This window comes from Clarias gariepinus, chromosome 5 (assembly GCF_024256425.1).
Source record: "Clarias gariepinus isolate MV-2021 ecotype Netherlands chromosome 5, CGAR_prim_01v2, whole genome shotgun sequence".
NCBI classification, from domain to species: Eukaryota; Metazoa; Chordata; class Actinopteri; order Siluriformes; family Clariidae; genus Clarias; species Clarias gariepinus.
Window position 1 is genome coordinate 20360783 of NC_071104.1, and position 26430 is coordinate 20387212.

The window sequence follows — 26430 nt, forward strand, 5'->3', positions numbered from 1 at the left end:
ATACTGTTTCTGAGTTCTGAGTAGCTTGTTACTTTTTATTTTGTTTTATTTATGACATCAGACTCCAGTACATAAACGGTGACTTTGATAATGACTTCATTAACCTTTATCAAATTAATGGCATACAAGACAAAAGTACAGTGAACGTCATCCTATAGTCTGATGCTTCTGATGTCAGTCAAGGCTCTTTGCACCAAAATGGTGAAGACACATCTTTATCCGCCTTTGACACAATAATACTCTCCTCCCCTGAATCAGCAAATGCTCGATCGCAGTGGCCTACAGAATTTCAAATACCTTAGTTTACATATGATGTGGAGATGCAACTTCAAAGTGCAAACCAAGCCTTCATGTCAAGTGGCGTTTTCCTAAACCCCAACCACAAACAAAAGTCAGACTCAAGTGCAAGATGTCTAACTATAGGACTAAGCTAAGAAATTTGGGCTGCCCAAATATGAGCATTAATTCCCTCAGGCACAAACCTACAGTTAAGTGCTAGCCGGCCTACAATGTTAAAAACCCAGAAAGGCAGAAGTAAATTTCTGTCTCCCCATTCCTGCTGGAGAGACTCAGGATGGGCTTGAAGTGGAAAGGGTAACCCTTCTGTCAGAGGTCAAAAAAAGACACAACAATGCAGTTATCAAGGAGAAGATGGCCAAGACCTTTGCTATAGGAAACGGGAGTTAGTCAGGGACAAACCTATGATGGCAGAGTTCAAGACAAGATGGCCAGGGCTGTTTACTGTTTCTGAGTTATTAATGTTTTTTTAAACATCAATGATCAATGTTATATAATGTATCAAATGACAATGTAAAAGAATTATAGAATACAATAAAATGTGGTCTTTTTTGTGTGGGTTGAATAGCAGAATAGTACAGAGCTCAGGCTCAGATGATGGGTTTAGGAGAATGCAATGAATTAGGACCTAACAAAATTTAAATAAATGTAAAGGGATGTGTCTATTGCATTTAAAGTTTTTGAATGTATCAATAACTGGTTGTTTGTGGACATTATTTAAAGGTGGAAGCAGAATTTGTGAGGATTACCACTGTCCCCCTCATCTCAAAGTTTTTTGCACAACTTGACCACCAGGCTAATTGATCAGCTTACCAGAAAAAGGATGAATCAAAAGGAAATAAAATTGACCTCGGTTTTTTCCTGACTGCACAGGTATTTTACTTTTTTGTAGGACTAATCAAATTCACAAGAAACAGTAAAACAGAACAATGCTTATTGCACAGTACTGCCAGCACACTGATCATTCAAAAAGCTCTCTCTTTTTTTTTTTTTAAACTGGCTACACTAATTGACTTTCATAATTAGTTATGTGCCTAATTTCATAGTGAAATGTTCACTCATTTAATAGAATTGTATTAAGTCTATTGAGTTTTTTTTATTTTTTAAAGAATGCAACTGTTAAAAAGAAGAGGGAGTGCCTCATCAAGGGACTTTGTGTCTACCTAAATGAAGATCTGGACAGTCTCTTCAAAGAACATCTGGTAGGTAATGCTAATGATTACTGCAGAAGTAACAGTATCCATTTAGCCTTCAAAAATTATAAGTTAAAGCTGCTATTAGATGGCATCAGATCACAGGTCTACTTAGAAAAGTGCAGTGGAACCTCGGATTACGAGTAACGCGGTTTACGAGTGTTCCGCAAGAACAGCAAAGATTTTTCATAAATTTTAACTTGAAAAACGAGCATTGTCTTGTTTTACGAGCACCGAGTATCATGTTTCACGCATGCGCTTCTTGTTTTCACGCCGAGCGTCACGTGATCACAACTGAGCCAACGGTTTTTCTCTCTTGCGCTGCGGAATCGTCTCCCCTGCTGGGTCTTGGTGCTCATCTCTTACTGGTATAATCAACATCTGTGCATGCGTGTACTGTTTACTATAACACTGCGACTTTGTGTGTGTGTGTGAAACATATTTTATTTTGTGTTCGGAAGCACGTGTGTACAGCGTGTGTACTGTTTTCTTATAACACGTAAAAATCTATTTTTTTCCTCATCGCGTTGTGTGTGCGCGAGCATAATTGGACACTGTGCCGGCTGTATGTGTGTGTGTGAGAAACCACCCATTCACACGTGCGCACATAAATGAAGGCGAGAGACACACACTCTGCTCTCCGAAGAAACTCTTCGCAAATCTTTTCAGAGGTAAGGTTCTGTGCCGTTTGTTTTTGTTTTACTTTACAGCAGTGATTGTTAGTTTGCGCTCACACGAGTATCATTAGCGATGTTTCTTGCTTTTTTAAATTTTTTTTAGATAAAACAGTGTAGCGGGAGGGGGCGTTGATTTATGACCGCTGTTTACGGAAGTGTAGTCCAGTGCAGGAGATGCATTGTGGGTAATGCAGTCCGGTGTGTGTGAACGCGAAGGCGAGATTTAAGCTAGGATATAGAGCCTGAGTTTTGTTCTTCAGTAGTTTTTTTTTTTTTTTTTGGATTTAAGTGCAGGATCCACCCGAAAGTTTGTACTATAACCTGACAATGCAGAAAATAAAAGAACAGGCATCGAGCAGTTTGTCCTTCTCATCATTACACGAGCATGAATTAACGGGCTGTTACGCTGTCGCGAGCAACATTAAAATAAAGCGGAGAAGCTTTAATAATTTAGAAGAGAACAACAGTCTTTTTGTTAATGTGAATGTGTTTAAACGAGAGAAGAAAGTTTTAATGTGTAAGATGAGGAGGGGGAGACAGGAGGGGCTGAAAGCAAGAGTCTCCACTTACTCTAGCCTCACACACACACATACACAGCGCCTGCGTGTACAAAGGGAAACGCTTATCTGCCAGGATTTATTTTTTACTTTTTTGAAAGGTAAAGAGCAGGTTAATTTGTTTTATTTTTACTTAATATTTTTGTATTCATTATTTTTATGTATTTATTTTTTTGGCCTGTAGAACGAAAAATGTAAGTTTCCATTATTATGGGAAATTTAAGTTTGAGGTATTAAGCAATTTAAGTGCTTCACGACTTAAGAGACATCGCTACTCCATGTGCGATCTGAATGGAATTTACTATATGCAATGAACCTCAATTATCCTCAGGAACTGAAAACATTCTTTGAGGTACTGCAGAAGATCTTCCTCCAACTGGATGCTACCAGACTTTCACCAAAAAGTACAGATGCTTAAAAACAAACTTTAAGTATAAACCAACATTGAGTACTTGAATTTGTTGAGTTAAAGTTGGGGGGGAAAAACATTGGAATATGTTGCATTTTGTGTACAGTATGTCTGTTGTATTGTTGGACCATAATATTCTCAATTTCTCCATCGCAGGTTGTGAACATATTTGCATGGCTTGTCATGTCAAAATACATGCCCACAGCAGACATGTTGATAAGGTGGATGGATAAAAGAGATTATTGCCTTTACATTATACTAGAAAGACACCTGCTTAACTCTGATTTCACAATAATATTAAGCGAGTATCTAGCAAACACAAGTGTCTTTTTTTTTATCATAAACCCCTTTAATGCATCAGCAGCAGACAAGTATTTTCACAAAAAAGACGAAATTAATTATTTGATTTAGGTTTGTATACAAGTATTCTTAATAGTTTCCTAAAGATAAAATCTGAATGCTTAGCAATGTAACTTGTATCTCTTTTTGCTCCCAGCTATGATAAAATGGTGCTTTCACAGAATTGCTAAATGAATTCCCTTACTGTATGTTCAGTTTAATTATATTAAAAATAAAAAGTTTGTTTCTTAGTTTTCTGTCTGCTTTGTGAAATAATTATAGGTTTTAACTGTACAACATGTACAACATAAACCTTTAAATTAGACAGTTCTGAACTGTAAAGATGTTTATGAACCGTAAATATTACAGTGTAAACCCTGGAATTTGACGGGTATAAACAGTTTTTTAGCAACATAAATGTTATACAGTTATAAACTGTTAAAAAAAACAATAAAATTCCGTAAAATATACAGTACAGTGGTTGCAATCCCGTAAAACTAATAACGTTGCTACCGTATTTTTGATGGTAAAGTTCTGGCAACCACAGCTGCCGGTTTAAAATTTACGGTTTATTTTTTACAGTGTATAAAGTGATAAAACAGTTTTGTCTGTCCTGTTTAATTTTCTATTTAGTCATCTATAAGCTTATTATAAATTCCATATAAGTAAAACACAACATCTAAGTCAGATCACTCAAAGATAAATGTGTGATTTTAATTTATATCAGTGATACGTTTGTTTCCAGAATCACTGCAGTGATTTATTATGCTCCAGTAATACTGACAACACCATGACATTAAGTTGTTTAAACTTTATATGAACTAAACAAGTGCTTTACATAACTCATAAGCATACATCTTTGCAGTCATTAATTCATCTTATACTTACCCTGTTCAGCTTTGCAGGAGTGTTTGTTAGGCTGTAGTCTGTAGCCATCTGTGCAGCTACAGCGATACGACCCATAAGTGTTCGTGCAGGTTTGGCTGCATATCCCATACACTGCACATTCATCATGATCTGCACACAGAGGAAGAGTCACTTATGACAAATTAGGTATGCTCAAACATGACCCAAATACATAAAACCCGCTTAATGTGCTTTGTCTTTTGTAAAGGCCATCTCACATCAGTGCACCTGTCCTTCAGTGCACCAGGCTACTAAGTATTCAGAATGGGTGAGAGTGATACATTACCAACAGTAATTTACAGATCATTCCTACATTATTTGTAGACAGTTGCTTCAATGTAATAAGATAATGTAATAACCGCTGCTTATTTTGTTTTTCTTTTTTTTAGGTTAGGAAATAATACCATCATTGGTGACTGCAGACTACAAACAAAAATAGGCCCGCCAACAGTCTGCACTATACAATCAATAATCATCACAACCTTACTCAGGAGACATCATTTAGACCAAACCAGGTCAAACAATTCTTTCTATTTTTTAGAAGTCAATGCCATGTGTCATATAAAGCCAGACAGAGAGCGTTAAAAGACACCCCAGAGACAAATATCTCCTGCCACCATATACAGATGGGTGACGGATCAAAAGAGAAAACAACATAAATTGTGTTAGAAAGGTGCTAGGCCACACCACAATCCATCAGAAAATTCTCGATGTGCCCTGAAATTTTATTTTTTTTGCAATTTTCTGCAAATGTACCGAATTAAAAGAAATAAAAAGATATTCCCTTAGTCCCTTAGTGTTTTGATCGCGGTGGTGGAGAACGCTGTCAAACACATCAGTCCAAAATCTCCCATAGGTGTCCATTGCACATGATTTACATCATTTTCACACAATCATTCAGTCAGTGTTCATGTCCTGTGGATTGGGACACTGTCAGACTGGGATAGACATGTTTCATCGAATGATGAAAGTGATCAGTCAGCATAACGTTGCATTGATTTGCAGTGACTTTTTGCCTTTAAGGAAAGCACAATGCCAGGAAAATAAGCCCACAAAATAGGAGATTTTTTTTTTCTTAAACTTGCCATAAATTCGTGTGTCCCATGTAACCTTTCATTTGACAGAGACAAGAGGCCTACCTCTGCAGCTACGACCGTCCTCGCCCACTTCGAAGCCGTCTGCGCAAAAGCAGAACGTGCCGTTCCTGGTCATGATGCAGCCGTAGCGGCAACGAAGCTCATGGCAGGCTGACAAGAGTTCTGCAGGTGATATAGAATAAGAGGGAAACACAAAAAAGAAACAGATGTAAATTGTTTTTTGATTCTGCTCTCTTCTACATACTTCCTCAGCCATCAGTATGGTGATATGCGGCTGTATGCTGACAGCCGTGAGCCTTAGGCAGGAATTAGCAGAGGTGCACAGAAAATCTGAAATGTGCTGCAGACAGAATCATGGCTATGAAATTACAGGAACATTTGTAGCTGCTCAATTTGAAAACAGAAAGATCAGTTCACAAGAGCGTACTGTATAGAATATATTATTCACCCACCATAAAATGCATTGCAAATGAGTCAGTATTTGTTTAGCTCTTTCTTAAAATCATAGATGATTAAAAATCAATGCTGATCAATTTTGATTGCTTTAGTTGGAGGTAGTGTTATTACCAATCGTTAAAACAATTCAGTGAAGCTTTGTAAATACAAAGGTATATTGCTTTTTTTTTTTTTACCTAGTGGCGCAGTGGTTAGCATTGTGGTCACCTTCGTGGTTAAGGGTTTGATTCCCACCTTAGGCCAGGGTGTATGGGATTTGCATGTTCTCCCTGTGTTGGGTGGGTTTCCTCCCACAGTCCAAAGATGTGCAGATTTGGCTAATTAGTATGTTCAAATGGCCCAAAGCCTGGTAAATGTGTCTAAAAAATTATTCCGGCTGTATTCTGGCCGATTCGAGAGAGAATGAACTAGAATGAGATACAGTTATATATTACATACAAAGTCCGAGTTCTTAATGTTATGTGATCAACCTGGTTTTGCATAATACCAACAACCATTTATCAATTAACCATGTACAATTTTCCTTTTACTTTGATTAAGGGGCGCAAATCTATTTCAGCCTGACAATGCTCCTGTGCACAAAACAAGCTCAGAAAAGGTTTTCCAAGGTTGGATTGGCCTCCTCACATAACAGCAGTGCCTAATGCTCTTGTGGATGAATAAGCAAATCCCCACAGCCATGCTTCGAAACCTAGCAGAAATCCTTCCCAGATGAGTGGAGGTTATTATATCAGCAAAGGGAAATACATCTGGAATAGGATGTTCAAAAAGCTAATATGGGTTAAATATGCCCATTTATGGGTTATATAGGTTAAATATGCAGTCAGGTGTGCTAGCATACTTTGTAAAACATTTAAAAACCCCTGCAAAAATATTAGATATCCCACTACACATTGTGCTTTCTGGTGTGTTCCTTTAAACCCATGCACTGCCCCAATTGCCTGATTGTCTACAGGACAATCCTGTCAAATAATTTAACAGTATTTTGCTATAAAATAAATACTGTATATTAATATAAGACATAGAAAACAGACATCACAAACTATAAAAGCCTGCTACTTTATTGAACACATTAAATTAAAAGTGTTGATTGAAATGACTGCTCATTGATGTAAAACTGTCAACATTTCAATCCACTTCACATGCAGTACAGTTGATTCAATAAACATGGCAATTTTCTGTTAAAACAATGCCTTTTTGATTGTTTTTTTTTCTTCTTCTTAATGTGGCAGCTGTCACTATGGCACTACTGACATGGGTCTGCGCAATTCTAGCGTAGCAACCCACAATTATTTTCATGCCGAGCTGGCAACAAAAGAACACATCAAGACATTTCTCAAAATGAGTTTCAAAAAGACTTTCAAACACTGAAATGTGTCTTGAGCAAAGCAGGCTTTCTGTCTAATGCAGTAGCTATTGTTCGCTTGAGAAATTTTTTTGTGGGTGTTGATTTTTAAGTGTGTACTTGCAATTATAACCACAGGCTACCAATTAACAATTTTCAAATAAACTTGGTAAAGTTTTGCATGATTCTTTTTAGGTAGAGCATCTACAATCATTATAAACATTTACTGTATATACTGTGCCTAGGGTGCTTTATCTGGATCGTCTGGTTCTTCTTAAATATGCAGTACAGATCTGGCCTTTAAAAACGCACGTTTTCGGAAAAGGGATCCCGCGACTTGCTGCGGCTGCGCACGGCAAGCTGTGAAAATGCCCTTCAATACCTGTAGGGGGCAGTCGTGTTTCAGTCTAAAGTATTGTGTGTCTACTGAAGCCGAAAAATGTTATGTAGCTTAGGCGCCCATTGACGGCAAGCGACAGAGCTCATAAACGTGTCAAGCTCAAACTGATATGTATTTATTCATCATTTTTTTTAATTCAGAATTATTATTATTAGTAGTAGTAGTTCTCCGAATTTATTATTATTATTATTATTGTTACGCACCCGCGCGTGTGCAAAAGGACTACAAAGATGTATGACGTTAGCCTATAACAGTATTGCTTTATTGTTTTTATGCGCTTTAAACGCAACCGGGTACTGGTGGCTCAGTGGTAGGTGATTCGCCCGCCATGCGGGAGACCCGGGTTCGATTCCCAGCCAGTGCTCAAAATGCCGGTGCTGTTCGCTAAAATGCAACGATATAGATCTTATTTATTTTTTCTTTTCTTTACCCTTCAAAGAAGCAAAATAATGTGTAATTATTTTAATGACCGAATGGAAACAGTGACTAAATAGATTGTGATCATGTAAGTTGGCCCATTACTAGCACAGAAAGTTGGATAAATAGGTCTTCCTTCTTGGTTCTTGTAATGCCATCGGTCATGCACATTTTCAAAACAAAAAGTAAACTTTCATTGAAAACACTATCACTAACCACTTAAATAAACCTTATTAGTTTATTGAACAAATTTAACTTTTCAGAATATAGGAATATTATTACTAATATGGTATAATAGTGTTAAACCATCAATACAGTATTCATATGTATATATTCATGATGTCTCAGTGACTTAACTTCAACAGAGCTAGTCCTGTTACACAGTGTAAAAGTATGCATTAGAAGTGTTTTGCATTTATTACACTTTATTATTTACCTACTTCTTAACACGAATATCTAATCAGCCAATCAGATGTCAGAAACGAAATGCATTTAGGCACTAGAAAAACATTGCCTGGTTTAATGAGTCTCAATTTCTGCTGCAACAATCAGATGTTAGGGTTAGAAGTTCTACTTAATGTAGTGGCCAGTAATTGTAAATAGCCCTTAGTAAATAATGTGTGTAGAGTGTGTGTGGAAGAGCCAAAAAGTTGGTTCATCCCTTTTCAGCACTGTTAACAGCTTCTCATTTGCACAGTAACTAAGCTAGAAGTCTTGAATTCAGCACTGCATTGAAAAGTCTATCAAACAGCGTATTCTGAAAAACATTTATATATTAAAATTTACAATACATATATTTTATGTGTATTCGGTGTCTATAACAATCTATGTAAATTTTAAATTAATTATGAAATAAAAGAGATTGTATTCTTCATGGATAATAAATAAATATTGTTATCTATAAGTGTAGAATGTGTAAAAATGTGTACGCATCTATAACACTGTAAAATCATTATGCAGTAAGGCATGTACTTAAAGACAAATGATTAATAATAATACATAATACATGTTGTTATAATTACCTTGACATAACCTAAGCATGATTTACAGTATGCATTAAAAGTCCCAGTCGACTCATGGGAGAAAGATTTTCTAAGAATGTCATCACAAAGCCTAAGGAAATATTTATTTATGGGCAGAACAGTTATGACAGACACCTTCTTCACATCTCTGTCACTGGCTAATAAAATGCTGAAATACAACGCAACTTTGCTTGGCATCATAAATAAGTTATGATAGGAATTTTCACCTTCAGCTAAGGATGTGCTGGGAGGCAAGGAATTTTAGTGTTTAAAAAGTGTTTAGAAGTAGCAGTGCCATAATGACGGTATGCGATCAAAATCAAGACGTCTGTTATTGTTCTGAGTAGCATGCACCTATACGTGGAGATTGGCAACAATGGCCAAAAAAATCCCACAAACAAACCCAGTCACGGACTATAACTACATTAATGTATGTGAATATACCTATTGTTGCATTTGTGCCATAATGTGTTCTATAAAACACTTTATTTAAAATGTAAAATACATTTCTGGCTTATACAGTATAGTGTGCTGTTGATATAATGGACCAGAATGCGAGTGCGTCTACAGAGCGAGCAGGGGCAGGCAGGTGGCCGGTTGCCATGTTCTACAGCATGCTTGACCTGGCATCAGTGAACACATGTTCTACACTAGCATACATGAGGTCCACAGAGAAAAGAAGAGTGATCTTGGCCTGCCTTGCAAAGAAACTTTGTTGTGGTTTCTTGCAAGAAAAGATTGTAAACTTCAACTACAAGATTCTGTTTCACGTTTTCCACTTGCCGCTTGAAAGAAAATTGATGTTCAAATATTAGCCATACAAACACTTGATCTGATCCTTTCTCTTTTTGTTTGAATAGATATACTCTTTCTGCAAACATTTCCCCCATGTTGGGGGAATATTGGACAACTTGATTTCCAGGAAGGAAATTTTGCTTCCATTTCTCATTGGTAAACTTCATGAGAGCTGCTCTCTCCCATCTGTCATTACTTCAGATCACTTTCACTCACTTCCTCAGGCCTCTGGCTGAGGAAGAAGCACTAACAGGTTCACATTTCACATGTAGGAAAGGATTTAACTAATCATAGATGAGACAAAATTTTTCCAACCATTCAGAAGGTAGGATTTATTGAAAAAAATAGATAGCTTAACCTATACTCAAAGATGGAGGGAAAATACAGTATGTCTTCTTCTTTATTTCTATACTTCTATATTTCTGTAATACTGTATTAAATGCTTCATATCTTGTTGGATCAGCGTCCATGTAAACAGTTAAGTTTGAATCTATATTTAAAATAATTTCAACTGGATTGAACAAATATTGTCCATCTTGAGCAGATGAACTCTTCAATGCAGTGTTGATTTTAAGATGTGAAGTCTGGCCAGGGGATGACTTTGATTCAGTGACTGTGATACAGCTGTTAGCTGTATATATGTTAACTGCACTGAAGAGAGACAAGCCAGCTTGTCTAAGGATTCGGTGGAAAGAGGGCAAAAACCCATGCACATTTCTAGGATTAGTGGTCTTAAGAAACCATAAAAAACATATTTAGTTAAAACAATGTACATTTTTGTTTTGTTTTTTTCCCCAGATTTCAATCTTCCAGCAAAGATCATGTTGGGTAAGGGGCCTGTGATAGTCATTCTGCCTAGGTATTAAAACCTTACTTACTCAGAGTATTTTTTTTACACAGTAAATGTCAGGCTTTGATCATCTTGTTCAACAGCTACATGCTATAGTTGAATGGAAAAGTGGCTTAATGAATTTCATCTAGCAGTTGTCAAAATGTTTGTGACGCTCCTGCCCAAGAGCTGCATAAAAATACTAATAATATTGCAATTTTTCCACTTTTCATTGTTGGCAATAAACATCCATTAATATACTACCCTTTATGGCCAAAATATCTGGATAGATGACCATCATAACAATATTTGTTCACTGAACAACCATTTCCGAAATGATGGACATTTGCAGCTAAAGCAGAAACCAACTATTTCGTTTCTGCTAGATGATTTGTGCCCAGCCTGAAGTGAGAATGCCTAGCACACAGTCTGGGTTTATCTGAAAGGTGTTCAGTGGGGTTGACGTCTGGGCTGTTTACAGGTCACTTTCAGTCTTACATTCCGACCTTGAAGCACTATAACTTCATGGAGCTCGTTTTGTGAACATGTATAGGCCTCTTAGTTCCAATGAAGGGTAAATGTAATCCTACTGTATCAAACACAGTCTAGCCAATCAATCACAGTCTAGTGCTTCAATCTTTGTGGCAACAGTTTGGGGAAGGCCCTACAAATAGTGTATAGCTTGACTTGGCCTTGTAGTGTGTAACTTGTATGTATAAATTTAGTGTATAACAGTGACTTTGTCCCAGGTTCCACACATAACTGACCAGTAGGCCTATATTATAATACATTATTCTTAAGTTATTACTGAGTTCTCTGAGCACTACTTTGAGGACCATGACTTTATTTTAGCTCAAGAACATTCTGATTATTTGGTTTACCACTACATACTAGGGTTCATAAGATATGTCTATAGTATTAAAATATCAGTGTCTTTCTCATTTGTTGTACAAAGCATGTTCTTCAAAAAAGACATCACATAAAAATAGTCTGAATATAGTCAAATGCATTTACCATTTACTATTATTCTTCTAAATATAACTATTATTATTAAGAATGAGCAGTATATAAGACAATAGAAGAAAACTGAATACATTCAGTTTCCAAGGCACACCACAGATTATTCTACAGAGCATGTTCAATTATCTGTATGTGAGCCAAACATTTTTAAACTAACTGCTCTATTTATTAATCTAGGAAAATAAAAATAATTTAACCATATATTATTTTCAGTGATCCATGTAATAAGACTTTAGCAAACTTTTTCTTCAAAGTCTTTTTGAATTTTCATGCTTCTTGCAAGTGCTCACAAAATAAATAAATCAGTTTTAATTTAAAGGACATCTGTGTTTTGTCCGCTTGAAGAAATATATCAGCATTTTCTGCTGTCCACATATCATAAGACTACAGGCCATCACACTCATGCTATTTTTAATTGGCATGCATCCTATTATGCACAGAGGAGATACTGAGTAGACGGATATTCAGGACTAATCCTCATATCTACTGCCAAACAACAGGCACACATTCCTCTTACCAGACACAAGGAGATGCAGATAAACATGCACACCAGGTTATTTGGCACAAGCTTTATTTACTGACTACTTACTGACTACACTAAGAATATGCAAACGCTGGTGTCCAACGGTCTGAGTAAAAATGCTTTTATTTTGCATTCCTTTCAAATCTCATAAAAATTAGTTTTATCAGCAGTAAATTGAGTGATGGGTGCAAGATCACGCACACTGCGCTATTGTCCTACCTTGTCCCTTAACTACTGCTGATTGATGACTGTATCGCCTGTGGATATGAGGAAAGAAAGGGAAGTGTGGCCAGACATACATAATATGTGTTGTGCATCATTAAAGCAGGAAAAAAGTGGACAATGGTTGTGCATCAGCTGTAGCTGCTAGTCAGTAGCATTTCCATTGAGTACTGTGTTTTCTTTCATTATTAATTTATTATCAAGGTCAGAAATTCTACACAACTACATAAGTTGTAACTGAGCTTATTATAAATTGAAATAAATGCATATAAACTATACATGCATGTGCTCTTTATTCAAGAGCAACAATACATACTGTATGTTACACAATTTTTTTTTTTACTTGATAGCCATTATAATATTTAAAATTCTGTCAATGATTTATTTACATTCAAAGCATTTCACATATGCCCTAGCAGATGGATCAGAGAGGATCAAAAATTGCTTTAAGGTAAATAGGTGCTGGTCCTTTTGGGCTTTATATGCAAGTATAATTTATTTTAATTTTTTTTTTACATCTGATGCAGACAGCTACAGGAAGCCAATGAATGTAGCAAAAAAAAAAAAAAAATTGCTGAAAACAAGTTCTGCATCCCGGATCAGTCACAGAGGTTCAATTTTGAAATAACAGGTGACTGAATGTGAACTTGATTGGTGAGTATAGCTAGAATCTTTCTGATGTAAAGCAGAAATCAACAGGAGCATGTCAAATTACCTGTGTGAGAAAAGAAAGACAATTGATTGTCCATGGCTACACCAAGGTATCTTTAAATGACTCAAGGTGAGCCCATAGAGTTGTCCAGGAGATCATAAGATCTTGATGAGGGGATGAATCACCTAGGATGCACAGCAGTTCAGCTTTGCTGAGATTAAGTTGGGATTGCTGATAAACTGTTATCCATAATGATGTCTGCCAGACATACTAAGATATAAGAGTAAAAAGATGAGTATCTTAAGAAGAAAAGGAGAAGATGAGTTGATTGCCATCTACATAGCTCTGGTATGACCACAACAAAAAATACAGAGGAAAAACTGAAAAAGACCAAGTAGGGGGTCTTGTGGGACACGAGTGGAGAGTCTGCATAAAGCAGATGTGGACTCCCACCACAACAACTCATATGACCAACCTCCTATTTAGTAAGCAAGCAACTGCCATACTGTGCCACGGATTCCAAAAACATGAAAGTGAACAAGAATTGAACACTGCTGAAACATCAAGGAGGCTGAGGACTGATGACAGTTTGCAGCAGCAGATATTTTTTCAGTGACAATCTAAAGGGCAGTTCAATGAATGAAACTGGTTGGTAGTTGCTAAGTCTAAGGGATTTTTCCTATCCAGGAGGGAATGACAGTTTCTCTCTTTAATGCAGTTGGTACCGGACCTTATGTTATGAGGCCTGATGATTGTAGTGATGAAGGGGAGGAGGTCTTGTGAGATCGTCTAGAGTACTGTATAAGAGATTGTATCTAATGAGGAGGTGGTAGAATTGCAGAATGAGATGACTTACAGGATGTCTTCTCTTGCTAGTCTTTAATATATGCAAGTCAAAGAGAAAGGGAATGCTGAGTTTATAGTGTAGGAGTTGGGGTAGGAGTAAAGGTCTGGTAGATTATAGTTTTTCAATCCTCTCATCATAAATGATAACTTAATGTTCAGCAGTCAGGAAAGATGAGGTGGCAGGAGCCGGCGGGTTAAGTAGTAAAGAAAAGTTGCTGTGAATTTTTCAGGGATGTTGTGCCGAAGTTTCAGTATTTCCTTGTGGAGATCAGTCTTGGCAGAAGTAACTTTAGATGGGAATTTAGACTAGCCTGTAAGATAAGAGACCAAATCTGTGTCAGGTTGTGATTTCTTCCATTTTTTTTCCTGCCGTTCTTGCTTCTTTCCAACCGCTGAATGAACCACCATCAAACATCCCAAACCTATTGTAAAGCTGAATCATCCATATTTTATATGAATATCAGAATTTGTTAGTCTTTGTTTCTTTCCCTTTTTTTATTTAATGACAGTGTGCGCTTAAACTGGCAGGAACATAAGTTTGTGCAAAACCTGATGATCTGTGTTCAAACCCATAAGAGTGTTGCCTAAACACGTGCTTCAGCAGAAGAGATAAGACTCAAGGAAGCAGGACTTTCTGGACAAAAAGGGTAAACTTGGTCAGCATTTCAAATTTGCTTTAATTTTACACAGTGACCCAAAATAGTGCAGAACCTTTTTTTTTCATTATAATATATTTCTTTTTTGTTCATTATAATAAAAAGAAGAAGAAGAAAAAGAAGAAGAAGAACAATAATAATAATAATAACTTATTTTTATTATATTATGTTTTAAATTAAAAAAAAAAAAAGATTTGTAGCATGAACACAGCATTTTGGAACAAACTACAGTATGTAATCCAATGAATGCAAAATAATGACAAATGTGCAAGAATGATTTACAATAGTAATAAACATTTTAAAATTTTGCTTCTCGTTATTTATCTTAATTACTAGTAACAGTTTAATTTTATTTAAATGAAATATAAAGTTAAAGAAGATGCTGCTGCCTCCTCCAAATTTATTTTATGGAATATTTTATCACACCACCTCTAATTTATCGAATCCCTTCAGTCTTTTACTCAAAGGCTCAAAAACACATCTGTTTGGAAAGACCTTGATGTTTTATGAACTGCACATTAAAGCTATAAAGGCTTTTATCAGTGTGAACGTTCACAAAAATGTGAAATGTACAGATGATGTTTTTCAGTTCTACAATTATGTCCTTTGCGTTTGAAAGCACTTCAGACAATGCCGATATTAACTAATACTCGACCAGGCTTTAATTATTCATTCAGCGTTAGTTTGGACAGTTCCACTATTGCCTCTTTTATGATTATTCTTGCCAAATGATAGTCAGATACCTGGGAGGCTAAAAAGTAATCCATGCAAGTGCTCATTAATGCCTTCATGGACTCCTAGCCACAGAGAACAAAAACAGATTTCTGAACTACAAAACCTTCTGCACTCCAAAAGCTGTTCCTCAGCTGGCTGACATGTCAGCAGTTACTTTTTTCCTTTATGTGCTACAACAGACAATAAACCCACGGTGCACAGGAGGACAGTTTTTTTTTTTTTTTTTAAATAAGAATCTTTAAAGAAAATAACATGAACTGAGATATTTGTTTATAAAAGTACAAAACACAGCAAAACAAGCTAAGGGGCGAGTTTATCATGAATGTCTTTAACACTTTCTGTAAACCCCCAGAGCACACAAACTGCAAATAACAATAAGACATTCCTTATCATACAGACTGTTTAAGTCCAGCTAAAATGCATCGATGCACCGCAATTTTATGAAGGATGACAATAAATAGGGAATGACTTTCCTCACAGGTACAGTGTATACTTATAATAAACTTCTAAAGGCTGTCCTTTGAGCTAGGCATCAGCTGAAATCTGAAAACTAAAAGTCATTTGGGAGCAACTGCACACACCTCGGCAAATGAGTAAGGCTATTTCAACATCAGGAAGCAGATGAGGAATTAATGCCAAGAGGGATGTTCTCAAACACTTGCACTACTATGCACTTTATTCTCTGTGTCTCTTTTACCGCTGGAACAAGTAAACACATTCACTAGATTTAAAATCACATTCCCTGAGACTGCTTACTACCCACACAAATGCACACAAATATGCTTGTTACTGTATTTGTTTTTGTTTCTAGTGAGTGTGTCAAAATGCAAAATAATTAGGTTGAATTAATTTTAAACGTGCTGAACAGTCCTAAAGTGGTTTAATCCAGTATTTTAGGTCAATTTGACATAGAACAAATGTTTTGTACCATGTTTCAATAAATGTTATCTCTGTGCCCCAAATGGTAAAGAAGACATGATCATTTTAAACATGCATACACTGTTATGGCAGCTTTTTTTTTTTCAAATGATAATTAGAAAATGCTAACATATTTGCAATTACATTTCCTGTGTGTGTGCATGCATAATTAAAGATATAAATTAAATACCACTGCAAAATATATTTAACATTGCATTTTTATGACCAACAACACCCAGCGGCTAGAAAGATTACAATGCAACTGCATAACCTGTATAACATTTCATTTTTAGTGTCTAAACTGGTATGAATTTGGCATTATGGAGAAGCAATATCAATTCTTACATTTGCATTTTATTATCCTCCTGTTCTAGAATCCTAAGCAGAACTGTTTTTTTTTTTTTTTTGCATTTTCACTTTTGAAGATTAACACTATATGGCCAAAAAAAATTGTAAATAATTGACCATCATACCCATATATGTGTTTTTTTCATCAAACTGCTGTTACAATGCTTAAAGCTTAAAATTAAATTGCTTTGTATGGCTTTTCATTCACTGGGACAAAGAGCCCTAAACCTGCCGCTGTGCACAAAATGAATTCCATAACAAGGGCATAATTTTGCGGTCAAATGCCTCTCTCTACTTCTCAGGTATATAATGACAGAAAGCTGTAAAAGCAACTGTGAATTTGTATTCTATTTTCTGGATTCTAATTAAAAAGGAAATATTACTTCTGACTCTTATGTAATCAATAGTATTTTGTAAAGCTGCACAATAAATTGCATAAAAACAACATAGCAATATGGACCTGTGCACTTACGTAATCTCAACAGACTGCAATTTATGAGAGTTCATAAAAGAACCCCAAACAACATCTAAAGAACATCTCAAGGACCAAAATTCTTCCACAGTGATGTAAAAGTCTCATTGACAGTTATCACAAATGCTTGATTGCAGCTGTTGCTATCAAGGGTGGCACAACCAGTTATTAGATTTAAGGAGCAATTACTTTTTCCCATAGGGTTTGGACAACTTATTTTCCTTAATAGATACAATCATCATTTAAAAAATGCATTTTTTATTTACTCCAGGTATATTTGTTTAATATTAAGATTTATTTGATGACCTAAATTATTTTTTTTTATTTGACAAATAAACTTCAAAAATCAGGAAGGAGCAAATAAATTTTTCACAGCACTGTATGACTGAATACTAAATAGGACATTGAATATTTAAATATCTCAATGTGTCTAAAAAATCATAATTAGATTTTTTTTTTAATCAAATCTAAAAATCAGCCATAGTGCAGCCATAGTATGCTGTATTTGCTGTATGTAATTTTGTATTATTACACATATTGGACTTTTTTTCTGATGCAAAATAAAAATGCCAATTACTGTCCCTGTCCTGTAAAAGTAGTTAAACATGTATTCAACATATATATAAACACACAGTATGCGGTAAAATTTATATATATATAATATGAGGTAAAATTAATAGGGAAGCTATAATTTCTGTATTCAAAAAGGAAGCTACACAGATGCTGCAGTTACTACACAGTAGTACAGCTGCTGTTCAGTTCCCTCCAAAATGCTGGTCTGTGATGAGGGGAGCAAGGGCAACCCAAATTTCCACTTTCCATATGGACTAATTACAGTCTTCTGGGGCCTCAAAGGCCTTTGGCCTATCAAGGCTGACCTTCTTCCCACCACCCTACACATTTCGACTTGGAGCACTTTAATTAATGTGAGACCAAATTAAGATGCTGACCCGGGCACACGCTGTAGAGTTGCACAAATGTTTAGTAAGCTTGCCGTAGATTTATTATGCTCAAATTAGAAAATTATTTTATTCTTAAATAAAAAAAAAAGTAAAAATAAATCCTGACAGATAAGTGTTTCCATTTGTGCCCCTTTACCATGTTCATTCATAATAATAATAGTTTTAATAATGCATTGGACATAATTCTGATAATTTTTTAAGTCTTTTTTATTTATTGACTTTTTATAACTTTTTTAAGGAGCCCAATAATTTGACTCGTATGAAACAATTTTCTTTTTACTCATGCAGTTTAAACGAGCCACTAGAGAGTCCAAGCATCTTTTTAATTTTTTTATGCTTATTTGTCTTTTTTCAGTGTAAAATATTAGATGTAACGTCTTGTTTTTATGCCATATGGACTGCTATATTCAAGCAGCTGGTAGGCAGGAATTTAAAGATTGAAGGCATAACACAACCACACAAAATCTACTTAAAATTTATTTACAGGAGCTAAGGAAAAAATACAACATGCTTTGGGTATTGGAGCTACAGTCTAACTGTATTACACTCTGTTCCTTTAACAGAAATCTGATAGAGAAATTTTTGGCATTTCCCCCCCCCAATTTCTCTAGTGACTCAGACAAAAAAACTGTGTAACCCAATCAAATCACTGAGTCAAGTCAAGTCTCTTTTTACCTAATTGTGTGATTGTCCGCTGACGTTCCACGAAGTTCTGCAAGGTCCGCAAGCTTTCGCCAGGACCGGCCAAAAAATTTAAATGTTTAAACATGTTTTTAAGGTGGCTTAAACATGTTAAATTTTTTGCGTGAAAAAATGGAAATATATTTGAAGCGCCAAAACTTGCGGTGAATCATGATGAACCGTACTTCCGGCCACCACGCGAAACCTGGGTATTAAAGTTGACTGAGATGAATTAAGTGCTTTACAATGCCAAACATTGTTATTTTAAAGCCTTTTCTCAGATGCAAAAACTAACAAAAAGGTATTTGAAATGATTTTAAGGATAAAAAAAACGCCACACATTAAAATAAATAATTATACAAAAACACTAAGGTGTGCAACTAAACTTTCAGAACTAAGAGTTTTAAAATCTACATCTCAGGCATAACTGATCAGGCTCGCTGATAATTTTATCGCTCTTTTTCATTTTGCAGCCCGCACCAGAACACTTCAAATTAATACACAGCTAACTGTTCGCATCTCCTTTCGCTTTTTGGGTGACCTAAGCGCTTCTTCTTCGTTGGTGTTCACTGGCGGCTTGCATCCGGAAGCGGACTTTGTTAAAAGTGTGCTGCCAACAAACAATTGTGTAAAAACATAATGCAAGCTTTTAAAATAAATAAAAAGAAGCGTCGAGGCAGAAGATTTAGCCTCAATCATTTTTTGTAATCAAATTATTTGAGTTACTCAAGGAATCGCTTTAGCCCTAGTGTAGAATATTCTGCTTGTGTCGACTGGCAGAAATTTAGGTCGACGTCCTGTTATTATCAATTAATATCATTTGAACAGCTAGTTTACAACTTTGGAAATGATATTAATTTATGTTTTGGTTTGTGTGTGAACATCTGATTGATTTATGGCCATAAAGTTTTTAACTTTGAAATTCTCTTTATATAAAATACACTGTGTATTTTGCTACCCTATTTTAACTTTAGTATACCCATTGACAACAGCTGCATTTATATACAGTGAAACCTCGGATTGCGAGTAACAAGGTTTGCGAGTGTTCCGCAAGGCGAGCAAAGATTTTTAATAAAGTTTACGAATACAACTGAGCCAACGGGTTTCCTCTCTTGTGCTGCGGAATTGCCTTCCCCGCTGGGTTTTAGTGCAGGTCTCTTACCGGTATAATTAACATCCGTGTACGCATGTACTGTTTACTATAACACTGTGACCACGTGTGTGTGCGTAAAACATATTTTATTCTGTCTTTTGTCTTTCGCCTTTACAGACACACACACACACACTCTCTTTCTCCCTGCTCTACACAGAATCATTGCACAGCAGTAATTTTGTTAGTGTGTTGCTCAATTGAGTGACATTAGAGAAACTTTTTGTTTATTTTTCCGATAAAAAAGTGTTTCCGTTGTGTGCACGCGTGTGTGGGCAAAGAGTGGAGAAAGAGTAACTGTGTAAGACAAGAAGGGGGAAGGAGAGCTTACTTTAGATTCACACACAGACATACACACACACACACACACACACACACACACACATTGAAAACTGCCATATTGCCATAAGAAAAACACTTGTTAATGAAGATAAAAAAAAGAAGCAAGTTACTAAATAAATAAATAAATAAATAAACTTCATCTTGCTAGGAAGCATAACGAATGGACTTTGAAGCAAAGGAAAAAAGGCCATACTCTACTCCAGAGCAATGGACGTGCCATGGTAAGAAAGGAAGTGGACGAAGCAAATCTCCAATTAGACATAATGCCCACTGTACAAGCCTCCGGAAGTAGTGTTAGGTTCTGGAGTTGCTTTAGTAGGTAAGGTCTAAGCTCAGCAATGCAACGGTGCAATAAAATAAAGTCAGCTGATGACCTAAATGTAGTGGATGATCAGGTTATCACATTAATGCATTTTTTACTTCTCTGATGGCAAATGCATATTCAAGGACTTAATATGCACTCATACTTAAATTGTAAAAAAAAGCGCAAATGCAGAAGTCACCTTACATGAAACAGTGCCTTAATGTTCTCTGCATTTCTTTCATGGATCATTAACTTGGTTTCCCTCTAAAGTTTAACCTAGGCATCATTATTTTATTAAAACAATTAAATAAATTCTTTCATCATAGTGTGACAGTAATAATATGAATAACTCCTTTAATTCACAGTTGCACACATCATTCCACAGAATTCCACAGAACACACAATAAAACTAAGGATGATGGACCCAACTCAGACTTGCTGACTTCACATCAGTATTTACAACCGGAAACTCTCCATATTCACATATGTGTTATCTCACTGATTTTCTGCTGGAGTGAAATATCTTTTTACCTTTATGGGAGACCAATTATGCAAAATTCTCTTTTTAGTCTTTTTCAGAAATTCAAATCGGGCTCCCTTGTGGGTATGCAAAATAAATAAGTAAATAAAAATATGAGGGGCAGTCATAAAATTTGTATTATCGCATGAAAAAAATGAAAATATTTGCCTCCACCAGCTCATCCATCATTTGGAGAAGATGTTTCGCCTTGACACACTTCTTCAAACTGACCACCGTCAGTTTTTATGACACTTTTTTTTCTTAGTAATAATAATTTTATGATCGCACCTCATAGGCACACACACACACACACACACATATATCATGGCTCAGCACTAGCTCATTTACATAGACAACGAAACATCACATTTGGAGGAGAAATAAAAAGCAAGACTTTCAAGAGATAAAAAGATGTTATCTAAAAAGTAATTTAAGCTGGAGCATTAACAGACAAAGATTTGAGGGTCTCTAAAACGTGTGCTAGCTTGTTAATGTAATAATAAAATATGAAACCTATATTTAACCAGAGAATGCTGGGTATTGTTGGCTCAGTGGTAGGTTTCTCACTTTCCATGTGGAAGGCCTGGGTTTGATTCCCAGGCGTGCGGCGTAAAACCTTGCCAAGTTATTGTGCGCATTGGATGATCCGCTGTGGCAACCCCTCAACAGGAGCAGCCAAAAGACTAACGACAACATATTTGACCTGAAGATATGAATATAATGTAACTTTAAAAACATAAATGGAATGTAATTAGTTTTTATGGTAAAGCTTTAAAAGCCAACTTGAACATTTCCACAATACCACAAGACCATTTGCTGACTGTCAAGGCCATGAAATTTTAATATATGTCGGCTATTTTATTGCAATTTATTTCACCATTCTGTGTTGCTGAATTAATAAAATATCACTTTTTTAATTGTGCTATTTTGTAATAAAAAAGTATTAATAAATAGATAATATGACTTAGCACTTATCTTTTAAAGTTAAAGCTCACTATAATTACAGTGAATATAGTTAACCAACTTTACGCAGTACGAATCTTTACACCTTCATATCTAATTACAGTCTCTTTCTGCATGCAGTTATACATTGCCTGGCAAAAAAATTGTCCATCATTTTAGAACGATCTAATTATTGGGCTGCAACAAGCAAATAAAAGAACTAAAGAGAACTGAAGTTACTGAAACTAGGTTAAGAACCCTTTAACACATTGTTACAACCTAGAAGGATGGTCATGAACCATCAATTTTGTGGATGAAACGTTTGAGTAGCCTAACTCTAACTTAAGTGGTACCTCAAATCAACTCAATTCAACTAAACATAAAAACACCCTAAATGGCATTTCATTACATGGATATTAATGTAATAAATATGGTAATGGATTGCACTGAGGTGAATGTTTCTTCTTTCTTTAAATAGAAAAGCACAGTAAATGTTTTGTGCTCTATTCATGGGTATTCATATTTGAATTAGAGACCGTTCTTATCAATGTTGCCCTGGCCCCGAAGAGAATTGTTTGTTTGTTTGTTTCAATGGTTGGTAATGAAAAGTTAATCAAGTGAGATAATTGAATGCTGTTGAGAGGCAGAGAGAGGGAGGGAAGGTACATGTGCAACATTGTTTTTCATTATTACGCAAGGGTGGCATTATCTATTAACAATTCCATTTCACTCAAATACTTAAAATCATTAACATTTAAAACTCAAAACGAATAAAGAAAATAAGTGCAGACATTTAATGCATACAATTAAGTCTTATGCAATAGTTTCTTTTTTCGCAGTATTTACATCAAATATTTACATTAAGTGAATAAACATTAGACATTTGATATATATATATATATATATATATATATATATATATATATATATATATATATATATATATATATATATATATATAGGTTCAATGCGTTTCAATAAGTCTATTTCGTGTGAAAACAACTCATTTAGTTTTAGCTGTCATTTTGTTTACATATGGCGTATAAAAGATCTAGAAGGTTAGTCTCTTTTAACTTGCCAATAAATATGTCTATATCCACTTGATCATTCGATAAAATATATCTACTAAAAAAAAGCATCTGTAAGCTGAGTGATTACTTTTTCCCATAGCACGTTTGGACATATTGACAATCTTCAAACAGAGGTGCAAAATAATTTGATGTGTAATGAGGGTCTGTATGAAAGGTTTTATTTAATGTGGGTGTGTGTGAAATAAGATGTCTTTAGGCTTCAGTCAGACCATATTAAAAAGGGCATATAATGGCATATAAAATAGATGTGCTCAGTCACTGGATGTAAGGTAATCAGAGCTCTGGTTTGACATACAGTCGAAGGGTGTGTACAATAGCTAGCAGCCATCTTAGTATTATCTTATGCTGTCTTGAGCAGCTGACTAAGTCACTTGTGTCAACAAACATCTTAGACAGCGGTCTAGAGTTCTAGGATAAGGCTTTTCTGGTTATTATCACAGTCACTAAATAAAGAGAAACTAATCCAATTCAGTCCAGTACAAACAATCAGCATGGAATCAGAACTAATTTAGAATGAATGTGAACAAACTGTTAGCAATGTTGTTGTCGCAGTCCCCCTGATGGGACCAATACGAGGAGGAAAGAAATTACTTTTAACAGGAAATCTGGAAAAACAGACACACTCTTTCTTTATTCGAAACAACCCCAGGCATAGATTTGTTAATAATTTCCACTAATTCTTTGTTGTCAAGAAGCACACTGTTCATAATGCCTGATTTGCTTATAAAATATTAAAGCAATTCTGTTGCTACTTTATCATGCTATTACTCAAATGTCAAAAAAGTTATGATTCAAGTGAAAAAAAAATACTGAACTGCAGTTTAAGTTACAGACTTTAAAACTTATTTTAGGATTTTTGCCATTTTTTATTTTGCTGTTTTATAAATAAACATATATACAGGGCTCAGGATTGTGCAGCATTGAGTGGCATATCCTTTTGTTCAGCAGAACCTAGGCAATATAAGGAATTGAATTTTATTTCATTTTAACAAACTATATAAATGTGACTTAGCAAAAAAGAAATCTGTGACATAGGCAAAAAATATGTATAAATAAGCACATACACATATAACATAAGCATAATTTAAGCACTTTTTTTTTTTTATCAGCTTTTACCTATGCTTTATTGCGGTCACAGACCTGTGCTTATTAGCTTTTAAGAGTTTTAATTAATTAGCCAAAACATAAATAAAATACATAAATAAATACTGACAATAACATATCGCATCTGCCATAAGGAGCACAATAAAAATTAACTATAAGTGTCAACCATCTCCTAGTTCCTTTTAAAACATCTTATTTGTCTTTCGGTTGTTCCCTTCCAGGGGTCCCAACAGCGAATCATCTGCCTCAATCTAACATCTATTCTCTGCATTGTCTTCTCTCACACCAACTAACTTCATGTCCTCTCTCAGTACATCCATAAATCTTCTCTTTGGTCTTCCTCTAGACCTCCTGCCTGGCAGTTCCAACCTCAGCATCCTTTTACCTACAGTATATATTCACAATCTCTTCTCTGAACATGTCCAAATCACCTCAATCTGGCCTTTATGACTTTATCTTCACAACATCTAGCATGGGTTGTCCCTCTGATGAATTTTTTCTCGATCGCATCCATCCATGTCACTCCCAAAGAGAACCTTACCATCTTCAGCTCTGCTACCTCCAGCTCTGCCTCCTGTCTTTTCTTCAGTGCCACTGTCTCTAAGCTGTAGGGCATCGCTGGTCTCACCACTGTCCTGTACACCTTTCCTTTCATTCTCGCTGATGCTCTTTTATCACACAACACACCTGACAATTTTCCCACCTATTCCAACCTGCCTGTACCCGCCTCTTTACCTCCTTTCCACACTCTCATTTGCTCTATATCGTTGACCCTAAGTACTTAAAGTCCTTTTTTTACCTCTGCTCCCTGTAGCCTCACTGTTCCACTTGGGTCCCTCTCATTTACACACATATATGTATGTCATCTGCAAACATCATAGTCCATGGAGATTCCTGTAGTTCCCACAGCTCTGCACATCCCCCTTATTCTTAAAGATCAGCACTAACACACATCACCTCTATTCCTCTGGGATCCTCTCACTCTCGAAGATCTTGTTAAGCAAACTAGTCAGAAACTTTACTGCCACCTCTCCTAAGCACTTCCATACCTCCACAGGTATGTCATCAGGACCAACAGCATTTCCACTCTTCATCCTCTTCAACGCCTTACTCACCTCACTCTTACTAATATTTGTTACTTCCTGCTCCACAACAGACCTTCTACTCTTTGTTCTCTTTTATTTTTCTCATTCATCAACTCTTTAAAGTACTCCTTCCATTTTCCCATCACCCTATCTATCTTTAATCACTTAAACCTGCTGCATCCTTCCCATCTCTATCTCTCTGCCTCGCCAACCTGTACAAATCCAAGCCTCCCTCCTTACTATCCAATCTAGCAGACAAGTCCTCATACTGTATGCTCTTTGTTTGGCCTTTGCCACCACTACCTTCACCTTACGCTGCATCTCCCTTATTACTACCTTCAGTCCTCTCAGTGTCCCACTTCTTCTTAGCTAACCTCTTTCTCTGTATACTGTACACTCCTGTACTTCCTTGTTCTACCACCAAGTCTCCTTGTCCACTTTGCCCATTGCTGATGATGCACCAAGTACCCTCCTTCCTGTCTCTCTGATCACATTGGCTGTAGTTGTCCAGTCAACTGAAAGCGCCTTCTGACCACCTACAGTATAGCCTGTCTTAACGCCTCCCTGAAAACTACACAATATTCTTCCTTTTTCAACTTTCACCACTTTGTCCTCTGCTCTGGCTTTGTTCTTTTTACCTTCCTCACCACCAGGGTTATTTTACACACCACCACCCTGTGTTGTCTGGCTACACTCTCCCCTACCAACACTTTGCAGCCATGATCTCTTACAGATTACAAACTCGATCACGATGTGATCACCCTGAATGTTTCTGTCTCCGCTCTTACATGTCACCCTATGTTTCTGCCTTTTTTGGAAAAAAAGTATTCACTACTGCCATTTTCATCCTCTTTGCAAAGTCCACCACCATCTGTCCTTCTACATTCCTGTCCTAAAGACCAAACCTGCTCATCACATTTTCATCACCTCTCCCATGTTGGGGTTCTCTTCCTCAACATGTCCATTGAAGTCTGCACCATTACCACTCTCTCCTCTCTGGGGAGGCTCTGCATTACTTTATCTAACTTACCTCAGAATTTTCCCTTCTCTTTGCATCATATCAAGCAACTCTCTTGAACCTCCCTATCATAGTCCTAACATTCAAAGTCCCTAATATC

At 36.0% G+C, this 26430-nt stretch overlaps 1 protein-coding gene across 1 annotated transcript in view; it reads right to left on the reverse strand.

Annotated features, from left to right (window-relative positions):
• Positions 1-26430, reverse strand: part of lrp1bb (low density lipoprotein receptor-related protein 1Bb) — a 339963-nt gene that overhangs the window by 184480 nt on the left and 129053 nt on the right. The window contains exons 3-4 of the mRNA XM_053496592.1: positions 5518-5637; positions 4361-4489 (exon numbers count right to left, since the gene is read on the reverse strand). Of these exons, the coding sequence (XP_053352567.1) occupies positions 4361-4489; positions 5518-5637 (249 nt within the window). The remainder of the gene's footprint in view (positions 1-4360; positions 4490-5517; positions 5638-26430) is intronic.